This window comes from Sciurus vulgaris, assembly GCF_902686455.1.
Source record: "Sciurus vulgaris genome assembly, chromosome: 15".
Taxonomy (NCBI): domain Eukaryota; kingdom Metazoa; phylum Chordata; class Mammalia; order Rodentia; family Sciuridae; genus Sciurus; species Sciurus vulgaris.
This window is the reverse complement of record NC_136476.1, coordinates 72,511,295-72,535,078: the sequence shown is the minus strand read 5'-3', so window position 1 is coordinate 72,535,078 and position 23,784 is coordinate 72,511,295. Positions and strand designations below refer to the sequence as shown.

Sequence of the window (23,784 nt, the reverse complement as noted above, 5' to 3'; positions counted from 1 at the left end):
CTGGTTGTTTTGAAAGGTGATGGAAATAATTCATAGTAACAGGCCATCAGTAATCTGCAAACCTGGGAGTAGCCCTACACCCAAGCTGCAAAGAGGACTGACATGCTCAGACAGAACGGGCTTTCTAGACACAGCACAGCTGTGACCCAAAGCGCAGGTAGAATCCAAGTTTGCCCTGCTCAGAAGTCCTCAAGTCTGTTAGTACAGGTTGAGGAGACAGCAGGTGCCCAGGTTTCAGGAAGGAATGAGGAAGAGAGGCAGGGGAAAAGGTGTATCAAGGGGTGGGGGTAAGGAGAGATGGAATGGGATGGAGTTGCTGTCTGGTGCAGTTGGATTCAAGTGCTGGTCTAAGCACTCCCTGATCTTGGGACTCCAGCAAGCTCCTTAAAATCCATTTCCACACCTGAAAAGGGGTATAATCCTGATCATATCCTGGCAGCCCTGTGGTGGTCCAACAGATGCCCCTACTCTGTGCTACTTTCCCAGAACTGTGAAACCTCTGCTGGGGATGCTGGGATACTGAGGACAGAAGAATACATGGGAAGGGACAGGGAAGACAGACGGCTCAGGCACCAGTAAGAGGATTCAAGAAGCTTCTGTGGAACCAAACTTCTTCCCACTCTGCCGAGAAACCTCTCCTCAGAGCTCTCTGCAATGCCAGGACGACTATAAAAATATTTGCTTCTCACTTAGGGAAATTACCCAGGAATCCAGATACTCCAGAGGGGTTTTCTTTCTCTTCCTTATTAATATGTTCCCCCTTGCCTTTAAAACTAAATAAATAAACAAAAATAAAACAACAACAAAAAATCTTCCCGACTGCCTTGGCTTCTATCTGACCCTGAAATGACCCCTAGTGCACTGACTTCTTGCAGGTTTTTGAAATGAGCTCTCTGCGGAATGGTGTGGGCACAGCTTTGAAGTCCAGGATCCACTGCTGGCTCAGGACTCCTGATGCCCAGATGGCTACCCAGAGCTCTCCAGGGCAGACTGGACATGAGGGATTGCTTAGTACTAACAGGAAGTTCTTAGCACCAGCTCTGGTGAGTGGCCGACTCACCACAGTGCCATGCAATATCTTGCTCTGTCCACAAGGTATCTTTGTCCTTTTTGTATATTTAAAGAAAGTCGGGATTCTGGGTGAAGCGCTAAAAGGCTGAGAAGACTGCTTCCTCTCTCATGGTGAGTGAGTAATGAACAGGGTTCAGACCTTGCTGCCAGCTCTGGAGTCAGGCCATTTCCCCACACCACAGCCCACACAGGCAAGCAGAGGGGAGAGACAGGTGACCACTCACTTGAGTATTAACCCAGAGCAGCTTCTCAGCAGGTAGGACTCCCTTCCTCAACTGCCTCTTGCCTCCTGAATCTGATAGGAAACTTTCTTATTCCTGCTCCCATGGAGGTCTTCTCGGGAGGTTGAGCATATGTCACCACAAAGGGGGTTCCACAGGCACTGGCTAGAGGATGAGCAGCAATGGGCTGGGGTTCTGAAACCTGGTTACTCAGCCCTGACTTGATATGTGACCTGCAATCCCTTGGTGCCTCTCTATGGACCTCAGGTGCTGACATGGGTGATGGGGAAATGGCCCTTGCTCAGTCTCCTTCCCAGAGTCTTCTGAGGATCACATGGGATGTCTAAAGATTTCCATCAAAGGGAAGCTGCTGAAGGGAGGGTTTTGCCATTGACCCTTTGTTCCTTCATCGGCCACATCCAGGTTTCTCTGGACATACAACTACAGTTTGATAGGGGCAATCAGCACACTAAATGGTGAAGAAGCAAGAAAGAGAAAAGGGGAAGGAAGCAGTCACTCCAAGCTGGTCCTCACCACCACCCTGAGGCAGGTAGGAGGTAGGAACCAGGAACAACCAAGCCCTGAGGAACATGCTTGCCTAGATCGTGGCTCTGATCTTTGGTATCAAGCAGCTGCACACTGATGGTCTCTTGTTTTTGGTCCCCATAATATGTCCCATCGGTCACCAGGTGGACAATGACAGCTGCAGCAACCATTGGCTGAGAGAAATATGCCTGAAATGGAGAAGACATGAGAAGGTCACTCATGTGCTTGGTCATGTGGGAGAGAAGCAGCCACACTGAGGTGAGTTTGCGGAGAATCTTCCTCCATGTCTGGAACTAGGCTCTTCATAGGAGTCTCAGATGGGAAGCAGAAGGCAAGCAACCTATCAGTGGGGGGCAATGGCTCTGAGGCCAGCTTTCATTTTGGCTCTGCACCTCCCAAGCTGCTTGACATCAGTGGATAATTGGGCCACTCCAGGCCCAAATTCCCTCATTCCTAGTTAGGAGATTAAAAAGTACAGCTATATCATAGAGTCACTGAGACCATAGGAATAAAGTGTCTAGCACAGGACCTAGTACACATCCAAAGCACACAGAACTACAAGGTGCTTAATATAATCCATCACTCATTCATGTCAACCTCTGCACTAGGCCCCAAGGAGATCAAGTTGAATAAGACATGGCCCTTGAACCTCTGGGAATCATGATGTTCAAATTAGGTCAATGACACATAAATCAAAATCAATGCAATTCATAGTCTTCTGTCAGGAAAATGGCTATGGAGCGACCATGTGGTAGATGTCACCCAACAAATGACCAAACTTGTGCAAAAGGAAGAAAACAGTCACTGATTTCTGTGGAGATCAGTAAAGACTTCATAGCAGAACAGTTTAATTTAAAAGGTCTTGAATAACAAATAAAAGGTTCAGGCACATAAAAGGTATCCAAATGCTTTGCCAGTGTAAGACTTGAGTTGGGCTGTTCTCTGAGCATTAAGGGATTCCACTTCAAGAAGCACCCCACTAACAAGTGTTTTGTTTCCTGTCCCTCATGGGTGGACAAACTGTGTCCAGAAAGACTCATCATGAGGTTCAGTGCTTCCTCGGTGTCAGGGCTGGAGATGCCAGGGCTCTCAAGGCTCAGGCTTACCTGCAACCAGAAATTGGTCTGAGCCAGCTGGGAGTATGGATAGCTGATGGTACAAGGGTACCAGGCATGCTGGGAAATTCCCTCACTGAGATCTATCACCTTGGTTCGACACACCTAGAAAAAGAAAAATAAGAAAAGTCATGTTTTGAGGGTCCTGAATATTCATTTGGATTCCATTTAATTACCCCTTACTGTCCATCAATTTTGTCTTGATATTCCAAGAGAGAGCAGGAATATACAGACAAGCATCTGCCCCAGGAGCTCACTTCTAATAGCAAGGCCATCCTCGGTGTTGTGAAGCTGTGGTGGAAGTGATATAGACATCCTCACAGGGACAAGTCTTGGAGGAGTTGACTTCAAGTTGAGTCGGGAAGGTGTTGCAGACAGAAGGAATAGAAGGAAAGGCTCAGAGGAGAGCAGAACCCCAGAACACCCAGGGTGTGATAGGGTGCCTGGTATTACTACAGCTTGGGGAATGTGGCACAGACCCTGTCATGAGAGATTTGATCTCAGAGTCGTGAATGTCAAGAAGGTTATCTTAGAACAAATCTGTGAAATGTGCACAGAGCTATAATGACAAGCAAAGACTATCAGAGTATGAGCACAGGATTCACCAGAGAAAATCAATCCCAGCACTTACACACACACACACACACACACACACACACACACACACACACACACACGCATTCTTAATGATAGATAACACTGAAGGATGTTAAAGTGGGAGCATTTATAGACAAACAGAATTTTTAAAACCTAGGAGTTTTCTGCATGTCACAATATTTCATTTAAGAAAAAAGCTTCAATGCTTTAAAAATATCAAAAATATCAAAACTTGCTAACTGTCAAAGTTCCCCTCACCCTGGGTCTAGGATTCAGTCCGTCCTGGAAAGACAATTAGTTCCCTGAATATCACTGGCAATTTCTTATGCAGCATAAAGGTGCCAAGAATTAATATCATTTATTCACTCATTCAAATGTTTTTAAATGGAAAAGTTTATTATAATGCCTTTATAAAAATCACATAAAGCAAAACTATATATTGTCCAGGGGTTCACATGAATTTAATGTGGCATAGAAAAGTACACATCAAATTTAAGGTGGTGGTTGCCTCTGGATATCAAGAGAGCAAAAAGGTTCTGGATGTTGGAAACAAATGGGATTTAACCTCACCTGCATTGATATCTCTCTTGCAGAGAAAGGCTAGGAGGAAATATGACAATATTTGTATGGTTGTTATATATAATGCCTATATCTGGTAAGTATAGGTGTTTTGATTTACATTGTTCCATGTAATTTTATGAATTAAAAGGACTCCAAAATATTCGTTTATAAAGCCATTAAAAACAGATGAAAAATCATGAGCATCAACTCCCCTACCAATGTGTTTGTACACAAAGGACGTCAACGGACTAGACTAGATCTGAATCTCGTATGGTGGCCATATGAACGGTCTTGTTCTTGGCATCACCAAAGGCTCCTTTTGACATGCTGACTATTCCATCTATAAATCTGCTAAAACTCAAGTGGCTTCTCTCTCCATCACTTGTTCAGGTAATGCTGGCTTCTAGAAGCTCTCAGAAAACATTAAGTCACAGTTCTTTTAACAACAGTGAGACACTACTGGATGCCCTTCTAACACATAGGGCTGCATTGTGACCTACCACTGCAAACACCAATGCTTTTCTTTTTCAAAAAACATTTTGGAGTAAGCTGGTATTTAGAGTAAAGTTGCAAAGAAAATACATGAGCTCCATATACTCTTCACCCAGCTTCTCTTCATGACAACATCTTCCTCCATTCATTCTCGAAACTACAGAATGAGGTTAAGACAGGTGGCTCAACCAGCCTTGGAGAATCACACATGTTCTGTAGTGAAAGTTCTGTAGTGCAAGTTCTGTAGTGACGAGAGCTGGCTTTAAATTCAGAGGACCTCTGGTTCATGCTTGCTCAAAACATGAGGTATAATTATGTAAAGTTACCTTGCATCTTTGGACCCAGTTAAGCTTGCCCAGTTGGATACTGCATTAGGCATAGATTGGCAAAGTGCCTTCCATGGATCCCTATGGCTCATGAAGATGGCAGTCTGGACTCAGGATCTGGAGAGGTCGGCTTGGTTTGCACTCTACTGCTCCAACCAGACCATCTCCTCTCCTCTGCTTGATATATCGAGCTGACTCATAATACTTCATTTAAGAAAAGAGCTTCACTGCTTTAAATTATCAGAAAGTACTTAAACTCAAAAACTGTTGAAGTTTCCCTCAGCCTGGCTGTAGGATTCAGTGGGGTCCTGGAAAGACAAATGGTAGTTTCCTGAATAACACTGGCAACTTTTTATGGAGCCCGAAAGGTGCCAAAAATCAACTATCCCATTGTCTGAGAATCAGGTGTGGTTTCAGTTGTTCCAATATCTAGAAGCCTAATTCCAAGGAGGCTAAGGACAAAACATAGCCACTTTAATGAACTGGAAGACATGTTCAAGTTTATTTGTTTTTCTCAAAAACGACCAAGACTGGGCTTAGGCAGAACTGCCAGTGGATTGTGTTACACTTTACAACAGTGTGAGACTTTGCATAAACTATCTATGGCATTTGAAATCCAGGCCAGCAATTCGACATGTATCATTTTGGAATGCTTTTTCCCTTGTGTTCTTAGCTGCCTGTCTCCCAGCAGAGTGTGGCAAAGCACATCTCTGAGCGCCGGGCTGGGGGCTTTATCTCTGCATCTAAAGCATTCATGGTCAGAGAATTTGCCAACATGAACAAAGCCTTCTTATTGCTTAAATACGATTTCCTCTTATCTTGTCAGTTCTATCAGCACTAGACAGGATTTTAGAGGAATATGTCTCTGTTATTTTTTTCTTCTGTTTTTCTATTTAGTTGTGTGTTTGTTTCAGGCTGGCTAGGGACAGTCAAAGCAGATCAGAGAGGAACTAACAAATCCAGCTAAACCTTCCCCCAAAGCCCTGGTTGATTTTAAAATCATCTCTGTTCCTGGGGAGGTAGAGGGAGGCTGGGGGCAAAGGGAGAAGCAAGCACCCACAAGCCTCCTGCTTTTATAGACATTGCATGAATGTGCTCATCACCAGTCATTTATTGACAGCCTATAGCATGCCTGGCTCTGGAGTGCTCAGGAAAGACAGGGCCTCGTTGAAGCCACAAGGTTGGCTACTGAGGAAGGTGTGACCCCAAGAGGACGGAGACTATAGGGAGGCTCTGTTTTTATTGACCCACTTTTTTACACCTTCCACAAAAGCAAATCCAACTCCACCAAGCATTGCTGAGCAAGGAAGATTTTATTGAATATTCTGTGGGGGAACACACAGGAGAGTCACGTCACACAGCATGGTAGACTTTATGCCCTCCCTAACATCAGTCGGGGTTCCTACTCTCTACTCCTCTCCCCTCTCCCGGTTTCTCCAGTGTTGTTAACTCTAGGGGTCTCATGTCTACCAACCTCCTGCACATCCCAATCTTCACATCAATCGAATCTCCTACAGAGCCATTCTGTTTTCCTTCCTGTTTGCCACTCTTGTACCACAAATCCTAAAGATGCTGAGGTTCTCCCCAGCCATGCAGCCCCAGTGACACTGGGGCATCGAATGTGGTAATCTCTGTGGTCCTCTGTCACACTGGTAATGAACCAGACCTGCGCCTGTCCTGAACATCACTTGCTGTCTTGTGTGACACCTCAAGGGCTCTCTGGAAACACTGGCAACCTCCAGGATTTTTTGCAGAAGGGATTCTTCAGAGCTGAAATGTTCTATATTTTCCACTCCAATCTTTACTGTTGCATTATTCCTAATAACTAAGACCTGATAATAGCCCACATGTCCATCAGCAGATGCATGGATGAAGAAATGGTGTATGCTCGCAACAAAATGTTAATGATCCTCACAGGGTGCAGGGGTGCACGCCTGTATTCTCAGCGACTCTGGAGGCTGAGGCAAGAGGATCACAGGTTCAAGGTCAGCCTCAGCAACTTAGTGAGGCCCTGTCTCAAAATAAAAAAAAAAAGGACTAGAAAGGTGGCTCAGTGGTAAAGTGCCCTGGAGTTCAATCCCTGGTTCCAAAGCAGGGAAGAAGTAAATCATCCTTAAAAGAGAAGGAGGTTCTGCTGCCAGCAACAAGAAAGAACTTTAGGGATAGTATCGTCACAGAAGGACAAATATTGCATGATTCCACTTAAATGAGATGCCGGAAACAGTCTAATCCAAAGAATCAAAGATGGAATAATGGTTTCCAGGGACTGAGGTGAGAGATCAATGGGGAGATACTCATCAAGGGACATAAAATTTAGTTAAGTAAGGCAAGTAAGTTCTAGAGATCTACTCTTCGATCTTGTACCTAGAGTTACCAATAAGGCATTGTTCACCCAGACATTTGTTAAGAGGGTGGATCTCCTGTTGTGCTCTCACCACAAAGAAACACAATGTTGAAAAATGGCAAGTATTATTTTAAATGACTAAAATATTGTTATTTTGTGAAGGAATGAATGAATGAATAAATACATTGATAAAGAAACAATCAAGTGAAGGCGAAAGTGTAATGGAGCGAGGCAAAGAGCAACTGCAGTTGGGTAGGCAAGCACCTCACCTCCCCTCAGGCTTGGCAGAGAGGTCACCTAGTATCTTCTTGGTGACTCCATGAACAGAGAACTCACTGCCATGCACAGACAGCTCAGTTTACCTCTGCACAGCCCTTTGCAATTGTCAGAGGAGAGATGCCTGCCTACACTTTCTTGTACTCTGCCCTCTAAGTACCAAGAGTTAGAGGGGACTTGGATAGGTTATTGACTGAAACCATTTCCTTTTCAGAGGTCAAAAGAGGAGAGGTATCATCCACAAGGTCACACACCAGTAAGAACGAAGTTGTTACAAAACTGCAAAATTTTCTCCCCCCTCATTTTTTTTGTGCCAGGGATTGAACCCAGGGGTCCTTAACCACTGAACCACCTCTCCAGTCCTTTTTATTTTTTATTTTGAGGCAGGGTCTTACAAAGTCACTTAGGGACTCACTCAGTTGCTGAGGCTGGCCATGAACTTACAATCCTCCTGCCTCAGCCTCCTGAGCTGCTGGGATTACAGGTGTGCACCACCGTGCCCGGCTGTCCTGCACTGCTTGATCCTGCCTTTGTTGTGCAGGACCAGTGAGACTGGTCCTTCTTCCCCCAAGATGTCATGGCAGCAATAGCAGACAGCAGTGCTAGGGCTCATACCACTCTCTTCTGTAGGAAGTTCAGCCCTGGGTTGGTCACTTACCCTCACCCTTGCCTTTGCCCCTGTAGGAACCAAGGGGAACATCACTGTTTTCCTCCTCTTTAGCAGAATGTCTGAATTTACCTCGAATAAGCCCAGGGAGAAATAGGAGACCTGGATTAGAACCAGCTGTGTCACTTATGAGATGGATCTTTCTCTGACCCAGTTTCCTCATCTGTGAAATTCAGTGGTTGTGCTGAATGACCTCTAAGGGCCCCAGAAGCTTAACGGTGCACAGTCATAATAATTACCCTGGGTTTCCTAGTTACAAATATTTAATCCTCACTCTATAAGGTTGCCCCCCATTTGTGAGGAGGAGAAGGAGGCACAGAATGACTTTGAATGACTCTTTGAGGATCACAGGTCCACTTGCACACTGGAGCCAGGAAGTAGACTCTGCTCCCTTGGGCCCCTCTTTCTGTGTCTGTCACACGGCCACTGTTCGGGTTTTGCTGAAGTCTCGGCTTCCTCTGGTGGACAAGAGGGGACCACTTCCCACTTTCCTTGTCCCCAGTCACCCACATTCACTGCCGGTTCCAAGCCCTGCTACTCATCAATCCCCACGGCCGCCTTGCCCACAGGATGGAAAGTTCCCTAGACACGGCGGACAAAAGCCTTTGAGAACTTGGTTCAGCCACTTACACCAACTTCATTACCAGTCACTTTCCTTCCCACCCACCAGGCAGACATCACATGAGCCTCGGGTGCTTCCTTCTCCCTGGACAGCACTCTTTCCCACACCCCGGACCCCCCTACCAGGAAGCTGTGCCCAGACATACGCTAATGCCCTGCACTGTCCATTCCATGAAATACTACACACACTTCAAAGGCAGTCTCAAATATCACCCTGCCCTCCCCCCCGATCACCCCTGGACAGAATTAATTGCTCTCCCTACGTGGCCATAGAGTTCTGTATATATGCCTCAGTCACGGTACTTGTCAAGTTAGATTATGGCTGTTTAGAGTCCAGTCTCTCCCTTTAAAGTCTCAAGATTTCCAAGGTGAGGACCACGTTTTATTTATCCTCAAATAAATCCAAGCAGCCTTCCCAGCACACAGGAAGTAAGAGGCAGCCAGTGGATATTGCCACAGCAGCAGTGGCAACATATATTGAGTGCCTGCTTTATGCTGGGCACTATTTTAAAGAATCTGCATGTGTTAAATCATGCAATCCTCATCAGAACCCTGTGAGGTAGGTGTGGTTACTATAACCACTTTATAAATAAAGAAATCGAGGCCCTGCCATTTGACATACAATTAGTTGGTGGTAGAACCAGGATTCAAATCCAAGCACAAACTCTGCCCACCCTTAACCTTGTATGTTAATTTTTTTTTTTTTTCTTTTAGATACTAAGACTTGAACCCAGGAGCACTCTACCACTGAGCTACAACCCCAGCCCTTTGTATTTTTTATTATGAGATAGGATCTTACTAAGTTGTTCAAGCTGGGCTTAAACTTTTGTGATCCTCCTGTCTCTGACTCCTGAACAGCTGGGATTATAGGTGTGTGCCACTGTGCCTTGCTCAAAAGAAATGTGTAAAGAACCTTCCCCAAGGGCTGTGATGAGGATCCAACAAGTGAATGGATATATTTGTGCCAGGTGGATCTTAAATCCCAGCTGCGTAGGGGATGCACTCAGAATTTCTCCTTGTTGCCTTCTCCTGGGGCTCCTCAAACAGAAGCTGCTTCAACAGACCAAAGCTGGTCTTCACAGGGCTGCCGTAGGGTGGAGCAAGATGGTGGGAAGATCCCTAGCCTGCCAGGCAGGGGGCCTGCCTCCTGAAACTGACTCAGTTGCTCACTTCTCTGACCCACTCACCCTTCTCACTCTTAGAAAGACAGAGGAAGACAAATACATCTCCAAAGGGCTCTTTAGCGCTGATGTTCTGCCAGGTTTTGATTTCCAGCCTCTTCCAAGTGAATGCCACAGAAGTGAACATTGATTCAAGCGAAGACTAACACAAACACACAACCAAAACCACTCTACCCGGCGAGTATCCTGTCGACCTCTGAGACTCGTGGGTCTTATGTCTCTGACACTCGGAAACAGAAGGCTGATTTTCCAGCCTCCTTCTCTGGCAAAGACAATCAGAAGAGTAACATAGAATTTTACTGCAGTTATTCCAGCAATGTGTTTTCTGTTTTGTTTTCTTTCCTTCATCTTTTTGTGCTTGCAATTTCATGCTGCAAATTCTGGGTGGAAGTTCTTCACCCAGAGCTTTGAGGTCACTGGAGGTCTGAGCTGGAAATGTCCTCAAAACTCCTGATTCCAAACATTGCACTCAATAGATGGGGAAACAGAGTCACATGCAATGGATGGAGGAGGTGAAAGACTGGCCTGAAAACATGCAGTCATCTCTGTGGCCTCTGAAGTGGGCTAAGATGGCTGGTGTAAGTGGGGGCACCAGTCTGTAGAAGCAGAGGGCTCTGTGGCGTCCAGTCCATGCACTACCACCCCTGCCTCTAAATCCCCCTCCTCGGCAGAAGACTGCTTTCAATTAGAGGAGTTAACGATGTCTTGTTTTCAAAGGGTTTTTTAAATCCAGTTTATCTTCCACCCACACACGATGTACACAAAGGCAGGGAGACAGAGGGAGATGGGGGAGAGGGGGTTCTGGTATTTTCCCACACAGGGACGCGCCATGAGGTTTCTATTGAATTTTGATTTTACAGATTTCCATGCCTTTTTGTCAATCAGGGGAGGAAGGAGGTGCTCCCCAAGCCTCCAGCCCATCCTCTCCAGTTTCCTCTTTCCACCCAGAGGGACCTGCAATGGACCTCATAGAAAAAGCCAGGGGAAGGAGGAGAGAGGAAGGCGTGTGGGGAGGCAGGATGACGGCAGGGCTGCATGTGACCGCACCAGTGTGTGCACACACACACACAGAGAAAACACACACACACAGAAACTACACACAGAAACTACACACACACAGAAGACACACACACAGAAAATACACACACACACAGACACACAGGGCTAGGCAATGTTTCCCAATATTTCTCTTTAGACCACATTGTAACCTCAGGCTTGCAGTTCCAATGCCAAGTTATTTCCTCAAGAATTGCTAGGTTGCAAGAGAGGCTCCTTGATATAAACCACCAAGATCTGGGGGCCCTAAAGTCTGCAGGAAGGGAAACCGACCAGGAGGCAGCCTACTGGGCCATGGCTATAAAGGGCTTGGGATACAGGGACACAGTGATCTAGGTGAAATAAAGCCTCCTTAAACCTGGCTTAGCTCCCTCCTCTGTGTCCCCTGTGGGAGCAGCAAGTTGGTTTACCAGCATGGGATGCTGGCTGGTGTGACATCTTTTCCCCCTCCTGACACTCTTATGAGAGTAAGTATTCTTATCTCCATTTGCAATCAGTTCACCAAAACCTCAGAGTCAAACCCAATTTCATGTGGCCCAAAGTCCACTCTCTTCTGTCCCTATGACTTGCCCTCCGACTCAGTCTTGGTCTAAACCTTTGTGTCCACACCACACTATGGCTTCTTGTCTGGCTCTGGCTATTCCTGTGTGAGCTTCAAGAACAGTGGCCAGGCCTGATTGATCTCCCCTTTTCATCAGGGTCCAGTGCAGGTCACCAGGCGGGGCTCACGGAGTGCTGCCAGCGCTGGACTCACGTGGCTTCTCCAAGGCAGTGCGCACGGTCTATGGGTGATACAGTGGATCTAGGCACCAGGCCCCACGGGCCCGGGCCAGGGTGTGGAGATGATGGCAACAAGCACTTGGTTCAGGGAAGGCCCAGGAGGCCCAGGAGCCGTTCTTGAGCACTCGAAGGCCTTGCAGCCCGACAGTCGTCTACTGCCCTAGGCCCAGGTGGACGTGAGGTGCCATACCTATGATGCTGATGGTAACAGTTGGGACTCATAAAGATTCCTCTACCGAGTCGAATGTTCTGCCGAGCATGTTTACAGCCGTTACTTCTTTTAATCCTAACACTGTCCTGCGAGAAAGGAGTTAGTATTACCCCTGTTTCCCAGACAGGACACTGAGGGTGATGGCTGACAGGAAGTGCAATGACCTGCAGCCTGAGGCAAAGCGTGGCATCCACACTACCACTCTCCTGCCCCCTGCCCAGGACAGTCATCAGCAATTACACCTGCCTCCGTCCCCCTTAATGCTGGCTTCTGATTCCATCTCAAAACACGCCAAGGGGACCCACTCACAACGGGTCATAACTGGCCTAGGAGATGAATGCTATTTGCAATTGAACCTGGCCAGTAGCTCATCAAGGGCAAGACTGAGGTCTTGCTTATTATATCTTCAATATTAATTCACAGGAAGGCTCAAAGTAGTCACAGAGCAGGTAAAGGTTGGAGAAAAGAACAAACTAACAACAATGGTAGTGTACATATTTTATCTCAATGGATGCATAGGATGAACCAACGTAACCCAAATGTTCCAATTCCAGGTTCAGGCCTCCTAACACTGCCTTCAGAGTATGGTAGACCTTTCCTATCCGGGTCCTCTTCATTTCTATGTCCATTCCAACTTGTCTCCTCTGTTCTTCATTCCAAATTGACTTAGTAAACACATACACTTTAAAGGCAATCAAGGGTTAATAGATAGACAACACACACACACACACACACACACACACATCCCTCCAATCCCCTCCTCCAACCTCTTTTTTACACACTTAATAACAATGGGGGAAAAAGAGGAGGGAGGGGGAGCCAGGCTTTCTTTTACCGACCATTAGAAACAATTATCACTTTCCGCAGGCCTCCAGAGCAGCTTTCCCCTTTGATGCTTGTCTTAAAGAGATAGAGGGGCGGGGGAGGGGTGGATTGCCTTTCTTTCAATTTGAGGATTTATTATTTGGCATGCACAGACAATCAAGCAAAGAAGCATTTCCTGTGTGCAGGGTGGGTGTGCAGAGCAGAGAGATACCATCTTCCTCTCTCCTGGAGTTTTGGAAATAGCAGCAGATCTCGGTCTCCACCTAGGAGACACTTGCAGACACAAGACCTTGGCATTGGATAGCCTCCAGCCCTGGGTCTCAGTTTTGGGCTGATTAGCACTCATGGCCCCCAGGGATCTTTCCATCCTACAGTACACACTTCACACTTCCTAGAGGTCTAATATCCTCCAGGTCTGCACCTCCCGGCAAATCTGAAATCCTATGATTCGGGGTGTAAACCACTGGTCTGATCAAATGGCCTTCAACGGGAGGAGAGTATAGAACTCATTAAAGTCATCACTCTTCTACAGCACGCTCACTAACACTTCTACAGGTGGAAACTGTATTTCTTAGAGGAGAAACAGTCCCCATACAGCCAATTCCCAGGAACTGCTCATTCAATGGCTATATTTTGTGGACAGAGGTTTGGGATTTCTGATGGACAGAAACTGGGTGTCTCGACTTTCTTCTAAGGGCAAAGCTTATGTTGGAACCCAAGAAAGTATCCACGAGGGTGGCAAAACCAAAGTGTTTTCTGTGCTCTCGATTATTGACCAGCAACTCTGTCCCAAGTATAGATTCCCCACAGTCCAGGAAACCAGTATTGCCAGTTCCTCACTCAACCTGCCCATGCAGAAGCTAGGGCTCCAAAGGGAAGAATAGCTTGCCAAGGCCAGCCCTTGTCAGGAGTGGGTGGTGAAGTCTGGGTCCGCATTACTGCAATACTATTTCCTATATTCAGTCTGTTCTACAGATGAGGAGACTGAGGCCCACACAGCATAAATGACGATCATACTGAGGATGAAGACAATGACAATGAGGAAACACCTCCAGCGGCCTGCACCTGCCTGAACTCCATCCTGTGGGTGCAAGGTTCACGTTCTATTTTTAGATGGAGAAAGGAAACATCACAAGACCTGTGGCCGTGATAATGAACGTAATGCTGGTCCCCAATTGATATGACGTGAGATGTCTCTACCCGCTAGGGTTGGCATTAGATCCCCGTGTTACAGACAGGAGACCCAGGCATTGGGCTGAGCTTGTTCCCGGACATGGGTGTTCGGGAGGCGCTGGGCAGGGGCTTGGCTCCTCCAGCTAGTAAATCCTCTAACAAGGGAGAGTGATTAGTGTCGGATGTGGCGGTGGCCTTTTGTGCTGCTGACAACCGCTGCCATGAAAGGCCTGTCCAGGCTCATTTCACAGAGGCCCTCTGCAGGCCTGCTCCCCGCTCCCTAATTATGCCATTCACCAGTCACCCGGGCCCGCCTCTGAACTCCTGACCCAGCAGTGAAAGACTTGGGATCTCATTACTAATCTCTTAAGCCACCTAGTCCTCCAAAATACATCCATTTAAGTTGGAGGCCAAGGCTTTGGGGTGGGAGGCGGGGAGAGGGAAAGCCCGGCTCTCACGGCAGGGACATCTTCCCTCCCTTCAGTCTGTGGCCCAAGCCACAGGGCAGCTGGTGCGGCTGTGTGGTGGGGCGCAGGACAGGCCTGGCCAAGGGTCGGTGGCTGGGCTGGACAGGAAGAGTCCCTGGCACAGGAAAGGGTAGGGCACTTGGGCCCACCTGTTTGTCATTTCAGGGGTGCCGGTGGGGAATGAGGACTGCGTTTGTTTTAATTATTATTATTGTTGTTGAAAAGGGAGGGAAAAAATGACCAGAAACTGCTAACATCTGGAGGCTGACGTGCCGCTTACGTAATCTGCAACAGAGGAGGAACACGGGCTCCCTGGCCAGATGGTCAGTGGGTGACTTCATGGCTCATGTGAGGACTTCAAGAATACCAGGCTAACCAGCTGGAGAGTGGGACATGGGACCTTCCTTATGCTCTTAAGGGAAAGAGGCAGGGGGTCAGGGGCTTCTGGAGACTCAAGTTTTGCTCCGGAAGAATCTGGTAGTGGCAGTGGTGGTTTTTTCGGCTGAAGATGAAACCTTCCTCTGCTATTTCTCCCTCATTCACTCAAAACAAAACCTTACTGAACACTGACTATCTGCTACCTCTGGTCTAAATGAGAAAAATGGATTCTCAAGAAAGAAAAAAGAAGTAAAGATAGAAATTCCTTGTCCTAAATAGCTCCTGAGTCCACGGAGCAGGAAAGCAAACAGGAAGCCAATACACACTCAGAAAAAATGTGTCAGGTTCTGGATTCGAGCTTTGTGCGGGTTGAGGGAGGAGCATGGATGAGCGAGGAGCTAAAGCAATCTAGGCCTGAAGTTCAGGTCTGAAATGCAAAATCTTCATGACAAGTGGGCTCTGGAGATCAGGAACTGAAAATAAGAAGGCCAGAGAAGGGGAAAACCTGGGCCATAGCTGAGCTCCGACAAAGCCAGTTTCCCAGATGATGTCACTCACAGAGGTTAAAGTTTGAGATGTTGAATCCTGCTGCAAATGCAGTCGTTAACACGTGATTTAAAAACAATGCAATGCTAACTGTCTGTATTTTCAAACATTTGTCTCTTACATTCATGCTGAGAGCAGAGATTGAAATTTCAGGAATTCTAGATCAGGATATAAAAGCAGTGGAATCTGGATCCGATCAACAGTGTACTGTTAGCTCCATCTAGATAAGAACACAGAACTACGGCCAGCAGATGAAATTTTGAAGGCAAAGCTCCAGAGAAGAATTGCAAACATGCTGAGTTCTATTTCAGAGCCTGAAGGCATTGCCTGTTCTAGAACAAGATGTCGAACACCCAAGACACTTCCAGTTCTAGACCAGCACACCAAGGATCCACAATTCTACAACAGAATTAGATGACACGTTCTGCCGTTTATCTTAACGCCCCAAAAGGGACTGTTTGAGATCTACAGAACCAAAGACCAAAAATAGAAACCAAGTTAGCTTTAATTTTTTTCAAAAAAAAAATCCTCTCTCTACTGACTTTTTTAGAGTGAAATCAGGAAACATAGTCAACTCTATAGCAAAGAAATCTCCACCACTTGGTTCAAAGGCATTGAGACTGAAGGGGGATGTCTTAAGAAGCCTCTGGCTCTCTTCTTGGCTTTTCCCTGGGTACTGTCATAGGTTTATCATGACAGCAGTGAACAGTCGAAGCTCAATTCCTGGTCACCAAAACCCTGAGTGAGAAAGAGTGGAGTAGTTGTTAATGGCAGTCTTGACCACACTGGCCCATGCCAGAAAGGTCAGAAGAGTGATTTTTTTACTTAAAAACATCTGTGTCGTGAAAGATCAAGTCTTTCTCAAGTTCATAAACCAAGGAGTGTCCAGGTTGTTTTTGTTTTCCCCTCTTCTTTGTCTCTAGCTCTTCAAATTAAGACCTGAGTGTTGCAGACTGGATCAGAAATGGAAAAGCCACATTCTTTGCAGGGAACCCTGCGAGAGGATGATGATGAGTGCCTGCACCCTGGGTCCTGCAGACCTCAGGGTTCTCGGATGCCCTCCTCCAGCCTTGCTGAGCTCGGGCTGCAAATGGCTGCAAGAAGGGCTTTCTTCTCTTTGCTTTTGGAAAGGAGGCTGTGACCTTTCCTAGGCTACTTTGAATGATTTCTCCCAGGAAGAGGGCAGTGCCATACGCAGGAACAACAGGACAGGGGCTGCTTAAGCTTTTAACAGTCCTGCTGACCTTCCAACTTTAATGAAGACTCCAATTCTTTAGGGCAGGGGAGCATTTCTTTCTGACCCAGGACTCCAGATTTCAGAGGTAGGGATGGTGACTGTGATATGCAAGCCAGGAGGCTTTATCCACCAGGTGTCCAGTGGGCACTGCTGATTTAAGTGTTCACCGGCCCATCAGAAGAATCCTCTGAGCAAAGGGGGCCTTTCAGAGTGATGCTCGCCCCCTGCGGCAGCCTCTGCCAGGGCAGTGCACATCTGTGCAAAGCACAGTGCTACAGCCGCTGCTGTGAGATGCAGTCCCTGGAAACCCCTGCAACGTGATCTCCGGTCCACAGGGTGAACTCCGCAAAGACTCCTCCACCTGGGAATTTCCGGACCCTTCCACGGAGCACTGGAGCTCACACGCATTTTAATGTCAAAGGGACGTGAGCTGGAATCCCAGCTTCTGCCATTCACTGACTGCATGACCCTGAGCCTGTCACTAAGTCTGCATGGAATGAGGCCATGGTACCCCCTCTGGAGTACTGCTTTAAGAACGAAAAGAGCCCTGGCTCAACACAACTGTTTAGACACATCCTACGCACTAGAAACACAAAACAGGCTCCTCCTTCATCTAATTCCTCCATGCTTTCTTGCTCTACAGAGTTCTGGGTTCAAATACTGAACTACCTTGCCCCAGCCCTGGGCCAATTGCAGACTTCACCTTCGTGGTTCTCAATTCACTCCTCCATAAGCCAGTGAAAATCACAGGAGCTTCCTCATAGGGTGATTGGCAAGTTTAAATGTGGCAAACAGCACAGAGTGCCTGACTGAGCCATGCCCTGAGAGCAGCGGATTGCTCCCAATAGTGATGGATATTGCTCCCAATAGCGCTATCGATCAGCGTTACTGTTATCATGCCGTTGTTATTACTTCACTTATTATTACTGGTGGTCATTCTTCTTCCTCCCCCTTCTAATTCTATATCCTTTTCTCCCCTTTCCCTTTACCTCTTCTTCCTCCTTTCTTTCTCTTCCTCCTTCACACCATCTCTCTCATCAGGAGAAACAATGAGGGTGAAGCACACTCTCAAGCCAGAAAGGCAGCCCTGACATTCCATCCATCTCTGTAGGAGTGAATCTCAGGGACACTACAACTCAGTTTTTCCTACAATAGCAGACAGAGCCTGTATCCTGGGCCCAGCCTCCAAAAGTACTTTCCTACTTTGTGGGCAAAGGTGTTGCCAAGGGAAAAATTTATTCCTAAATATCTGTCATGAGCCTACTATGCGCCAGATGCTGGGACAGAAGCACAAACAATACTCAGGACAACCCTTGTTGTCAGGTAGCTATATCTTTGAGAGGAGGGCAGATTCTGCAGGACAGGGGAGCTACAGGGTCATGAGGCTGGGGTTCAGGATGGCTTCTGAGAACCTCTTTCTTCTTCCTCTAATTCATGTAGTGGCACCTGCTGCACTTGACATGCGGTGTGAGCACAGGGATTTCAGAAGGCCCTGTCTGCTCGGTTGCCCATGGTATTCACAGGGGACTATCACCTGGCAACATGACATCACTTATAGACACACTTTGTGTATTTAATCCGATCATAAAGGAGATGTTGCTCAGCAGATGCTCTTTCCAACAGGGTCATCCATAAACCCTCAGTCTTTGCCACATGATAGGCAGGACCTGTGGTAGGAACTGGAAGTATCTAGAAGGGGGAGCTCAAATCCTTAGCTGCTCATCTTTCACAAGGTATCAAAAGCTGAAGACATGGGCAATGCCAGCTAAAATTCAGTTTGTCAGTATAGAGATTCCTAAGAATACTTGGAATGGAACCACCATTTGATCCAGCTATCTCACTCCTCAGTTTATACCAAAGGATTGAAAATCAATATACCACAATGACACAGTCACATCAATGTTTACAGCAGCTCAATTCACAATAGCTAAACTATGGTACCAACTTAGATGCCCTTCAACAGATGAATGGATAAAGAAAATGTGGTAAAAATATACAATGGAACATTACTCAGTCTTAAAGAAGAATGAAATTATGGCATTTGCAGGTAAATGGATGGAACTGGAGAATATCATGCTAAATGAAATAAGCCAGTCCCAAAAAACCAAAGGCCAAATGTTTTTTCTGATAGGAAGCTAATTCATAATAAATGGTGGGGGCTAGGGAAGAATAGAGTTACTTTATAATAGGTAGAGGGGCGTGAAGGGTGGGGAAGGGGTCTGGGGGAAGGAATGATAGTAGAGTGAAACTGACATTATTACCTATGTACGTGTACAACTGCATGACCAATGTGATCCTGCAATATGTGTAATCAGAAAAATGAAAGATTACACTCTATGTAAGACCTATCAAAATATATAAGTGCATTCTACTGTCATGTAAAACTAATTAGAACAAATAAAATTAAAAAAAATTTTTTTAAATCGATAAAATGCAACTCAAGTCAAATAAATAAATAAATGAACAAACAAATAAACAAACAAACAAACAAATAAATAAATAAATCTGGCTGTGTTCAGGCTGGTCATATGGTTTCAGAAGTGTCCGGAGGCACCGGAAGAGTGAGGTCTGCCTAGGTACTGAGGCTGTCAGAGGAGGCAGCCTGGAAGAGTAGCCCTTGACTTGGATCCTGAAGGACAGTTAAGCCTTCAAGAGGAGGGGGAGGGAACAATGGTGTTTCGGGGCAGGAGGAAAGAAAACCCCAAGGCAAGTTCAGGGATTGCCAAGTCACCTATTCTATGCGGAACATGTCCTTTTGTGTCAAAATGTCTAAAAAGCTGGTACCGACTGCATGAATTTGGAATTCACTGGCCATGAAGAACGCTATAGAGACCTTCACAGGCAAGAGATCACTGACGCCAATATTTCTTGTGAATGGTGAAGAATGTCCTCTACGGGCAAAAATCCTCCAATGAGAATTTACACAGGCTTAAATGAGACAAGACACTGAATCACAAAAATATTAGCGTCACACCTTACTCTTGGAGAGAGAGAACTGTCATTTAAAAACATCTTGGCAGAGGCGCTACCGTGTAGTAAAAATAAAATGAGCTCAGGAACTAAAAGAAACTGGAGGTACTCCTGTTCTGTCCCCTTGAGAACCTCTGCCTCCCTCTCTGTGAAATGGGCATAGACTTCCCACCATATGGGTCATATTTCAATATGATGAATGAATTCAGGGAACTTCTGGTATATGTCCACCACAGTCCCATGTGCCTTCCGTGTGCTCAGTGAAGGAATCCTCACAATCTCACTTAATTATCCTGCTTTGCAGATGTGAATACTGAGGCTCAGAGAGGCTGAAGAGCCTGCCCTGGATCTCACTGTGTGTGATGGTACTGGGCTATGATCTTCTCTAGACCTGTTCTCTCCAGTCAGGTGGCCATGGTCTCCGTGTGCTCATTTAAGTTGAAATGAATCAGTTTACAATTCAGCGCCTCAGTTTTATGAGCCGCATTCTAAGGTCCCATATCATAGGTGGCTAGAGATGACTGCACAGGACAGTGCAGGGGCAGAACACCTCTTTCATCCTAGAAGGTTCTATTGGACAGCTGGTCTGAGTCTGGGTTTTTTTTTTTTTTTTTTCCTTTCCCCAGTAACAGGAATCAAACCCAGAGGTGCTCTACTACTTAGCTACATCCCTGGCCCTTTATATCTTTTATTTTGAGACTGCATCTCAAGGCTGAGAGCTTTACTCAGTTGCTGAGGCTGGTCTCCAACTTGGGCTCCTCCAGCCTCAGTCCCTGAGTTTGGGATGACAGATGTGAGCCACCACACCCAGCCAAGCCTGGACTCCTGACCATGACACAATTCTCCCTTCTCTGAAATGCCACTCCAGACCGTACACCCTGACACACGTCAGTTAATCTCCCTGGGCTGCAGGGGGTTGCTCTTCTTATCCTGCGCCCTTTCCATCAGAAGCCTGCCCTGCAGGCATGGATACCACTCCGGTGGCACCATTTTCTGAAAACAGTACCTGCCAGCAAATCAGATCTCTTCCACACCTATGCCTTCACAGAGGCCTTTCTCCCAGGCAGGAGAGAATTGCAGATGTTAGCCAAGTGTCCGCTCCCACCAACTATGCACATGGATCCAGTTTGGGGAAAGGTCCCAGAGCAGGCAGGGGCCCCAGGGAAGTCTTTGTTGGACCACTGCAACACAGATGTGTGCCTCTCAGCAGGAGTTCCTCTCACAGTCCATTTTCTCCCTGGAAAACGAACATGCACAAATGGATCCAGGACCTCCTGGCGTTTGGGTCTGGCTGAAGAATTAAGCAAGTTTCAAGAAAGTAATGGTTGGGTGGAAGAGGTGGTAGAAGCCATTATGATCAAGTTCTACAGCTCGCACACCCAGATTTTTAAAAGTAAGAATCGGGAAGGTAGAGAGGGGGTGGGGTGTTGGAAAACGCACACAAGAAATGGGCACACACGCAATCAAAAGCAAAGTCCTGTGCACAGCCAAAGCCCTGCTCCCCTTGAAGCCCCCACCTCTGGGACTGGACAGAGAGATGAACATGTGGTTTAGGGAACCAAGTTCAATACCGTCGAAGCAGCAGGCGCAGCAAGCTCCACTGGCTCTTGCTTCCTAAGTGCATTACGGCCCCGGAGAGTGAACGCTGTTTACATTTTTCACATGTTTCTTGGGTACAGAACATGAAACTAAATTACACAGCAAAGGCCATACTGGCTCCACGCCGGTGACCCGGCTCAAAACAGAACAATAATAAAAAACAAAAAGGAAAAAGCAGGGAAAGAAAGAAAGGAAGGAAGGAAGAGAAAGAGGCAAATTAAAGACTAGCATGGAGAAGGGTCTGGAGGGAAGAAGGAGGGTGTCTGGTCCTGGAGTCAAGATGGAGAAGAGGGATGTGCAGAAGACAGACATTGAGATAAGGGGGGTCAGGCTCTGGAGAAGATGAAAATTAAATGCTGAGGAATCGCCCTAGATTGGCAATGGAGGGGTTGGCAGGGTACCTCTACTCCCCAGAGAGCCAGGGACACAGCCAATGGACACAGCCCCAGGCTGCAAAGCCCTGCTTGCTCTTCTTGGGCGTCAAGTCAAGAGTCCACTGGCAAGGGGGAAGTGGAGACTCACTCTGTGAACCCGGCCCTCGCTGCTCCGTGGGCACATTCCCTCTTCAGTCAGAAGATGTGGAGTGAACGCCTGCAAAGGCTGGGCCCACCTCACGGTCGCCTTCCTCTCTTTCAAATCCCTGCTCCTCCCCCAGACTCAATAGGGATAACACACTTCAGTGACATGAACTGGGTGCCCAGCAAGAGGCAGGCTGGCACTGCACCTTTGATAGACGTTAACCCATTGGGTCCTCATGCAGGCCCATTGTACAGATGAGGAAAACCAAGTCTCAAAAAAGTGAAGCCATTTGCCAGTTGCCGCATAGCTGATAAGGAGCCATATTCAAAATGAGTCATTCTGACTCCAAAGCTTACACATTATCCAACAATGCAGCCACACTACTGTCTTTTTATGTTTCTCCAATGCCCAGCTGAAACTAAAAACAATTTCATGGACGACCTCCCCCTCAGCAGGCTCAGCCTTCCCCCTCAAAATGCATCCCTCTAAGGTCATCTCCATGCATCACAGCATTTGCCAACAGCCATCTTGTCTTAGCGGAAGAACCCATTTCAGTATCCCCTCTGTTGCAGGGAAGAGTGAGACCTATTGGAGGACAGAGGTTACATTATTCAGCTCAGTGTAAACCCAGGGCTGAAGACAATGCTTTGGCCAGACTGCATTCACAATATGGTTCTATTGATTTGGAGTTGGATACCACAACCATTTCATAACAGGAAAAGTCAGGGAAATTGTCAAAACTTCAACCAAGAGAAGTAAGACCAAAAGGCTCTCTAAATCTCTCTCTGTTTACATTTCTGTACCCCAAAAGGCCACTCTTAAAAAAAAAAAAAATCCACATGGTTATTTCTAATTGGATTTTTCTCTCAGTTACTAAGACTTCACAGGAAGACTGAAGGGTTTCTATAAAATTCTGTCCATTGCTACCAGAAGGAAAACCACATTTCTGGATCTTGACAAATACCTGTTATATCGATGTCCTGTTCCTACTAACAGATCGGAGATTGGGTGGGGACAAAGGGACATGACTGGTCCAAAATCACACGAGTAAATGGAGGATACTAGGATTGGAAGCAGGTTGATCTTATTTCAGGGCTCATTTATGTTTCTTTGAAACTCCCATTACCTAAAATATTTTCGGATTGAATCCCACAGCCAATCACAGTGTCTGGGTTTCTGTGGGCTTGGCTGACTATTGAAAGAGGGAATGAGTGAGGGGTGAAGAGAAGAGAGAGACAGGAGGAGAGGCTGGCAGATCCCTTGCCTGGAACCCTCTAAGGTTCAGGAGATTTGAAGTCCCTCCAAGCCCAAAGTTTCCATAAGTCTCAGGGTGGTTACAGCAGCCAGCTCGGGGGGTTCTGTCTCTGGAGGGACTTTGGGGTGCCCCACATCAATGGGACAGGCTGTAACAGACCATGGTACTTGCCGTTCTGTTTCCTTACATGACTCACACATGTGCTTCCCCCGAATTACTCAGAAACCGCTAGGAGAAAGCAGAGCCCTTGGGGATTTGGGAACACTGCTTGGAATCTGCTCCTGCATTTCAGCTTGTCCCCTTTGTCTTTTCGCCTTCCACTGCTCTTGGGAGAGGCTGCCCCTTTTCACCTGTGAGAAGAGTTGAATGCTTCGGTGGAGGCAGGTGGCCAGGGAAGGGCAGATAGTCTTAGAGGTTGAGTTCAAGGGTTGTCCCTTCTCTGTGCAAACACTCTGTCTAAGCAGCTTTGGGGAATAGCTTGCCAGGGCAAACTTTCCAGGTAGTTTTAATGTTCTCCCAGTAGCCAGGTGTGAGAAAAGGAAGTTCTTAGAAGAGCGTGTCATAGGTGAAACAATCCCTTCCTCCGAGATTCATTCTGAGCGAGGAGTAAGACTTCTCAGTAGCTGCTATGAAATAAATATGAAATTCTGTGCTTAAACCATGTGCACAAGGTCAGGCATAAGGCAGGTTCCCCTGGGTGTCACTCCTCTTCTTTCCACAAACATCTTGCTATTCAGTCTCCTGCTTAGA

The 23,784-nt window shown here is 46.7% G+C and overlaps 1 protein-coding gene across 1 annotated transcript in view; it reads right to left on the bottom strand.

Moving 5' to 3' along the window:
* Positions 1 to 23,784, bottom strand: part of PAPPA (pappalysin 1) — a gene marked incomplete at its 5' end in the record, with an annotated part of 230,832 nt that overhangs the window by 62,257 nt on the left and 144,791 nt on the right. The window contains 2 exons of the mRNA XM_079113401.1: positions 1,891 to 2,026; positions 2,945 to 3,058. Of these exons, the coding sequence (XP_078969527.1) occupies positions 1,891 to 2,026; positions 2,945 to 3,058 (250 nt within the window). The remainder of the gene's footprint in view (positions 1 to 1,890; positions 2,027 to 2,944; positions 3,059 to 23,784) is intronic.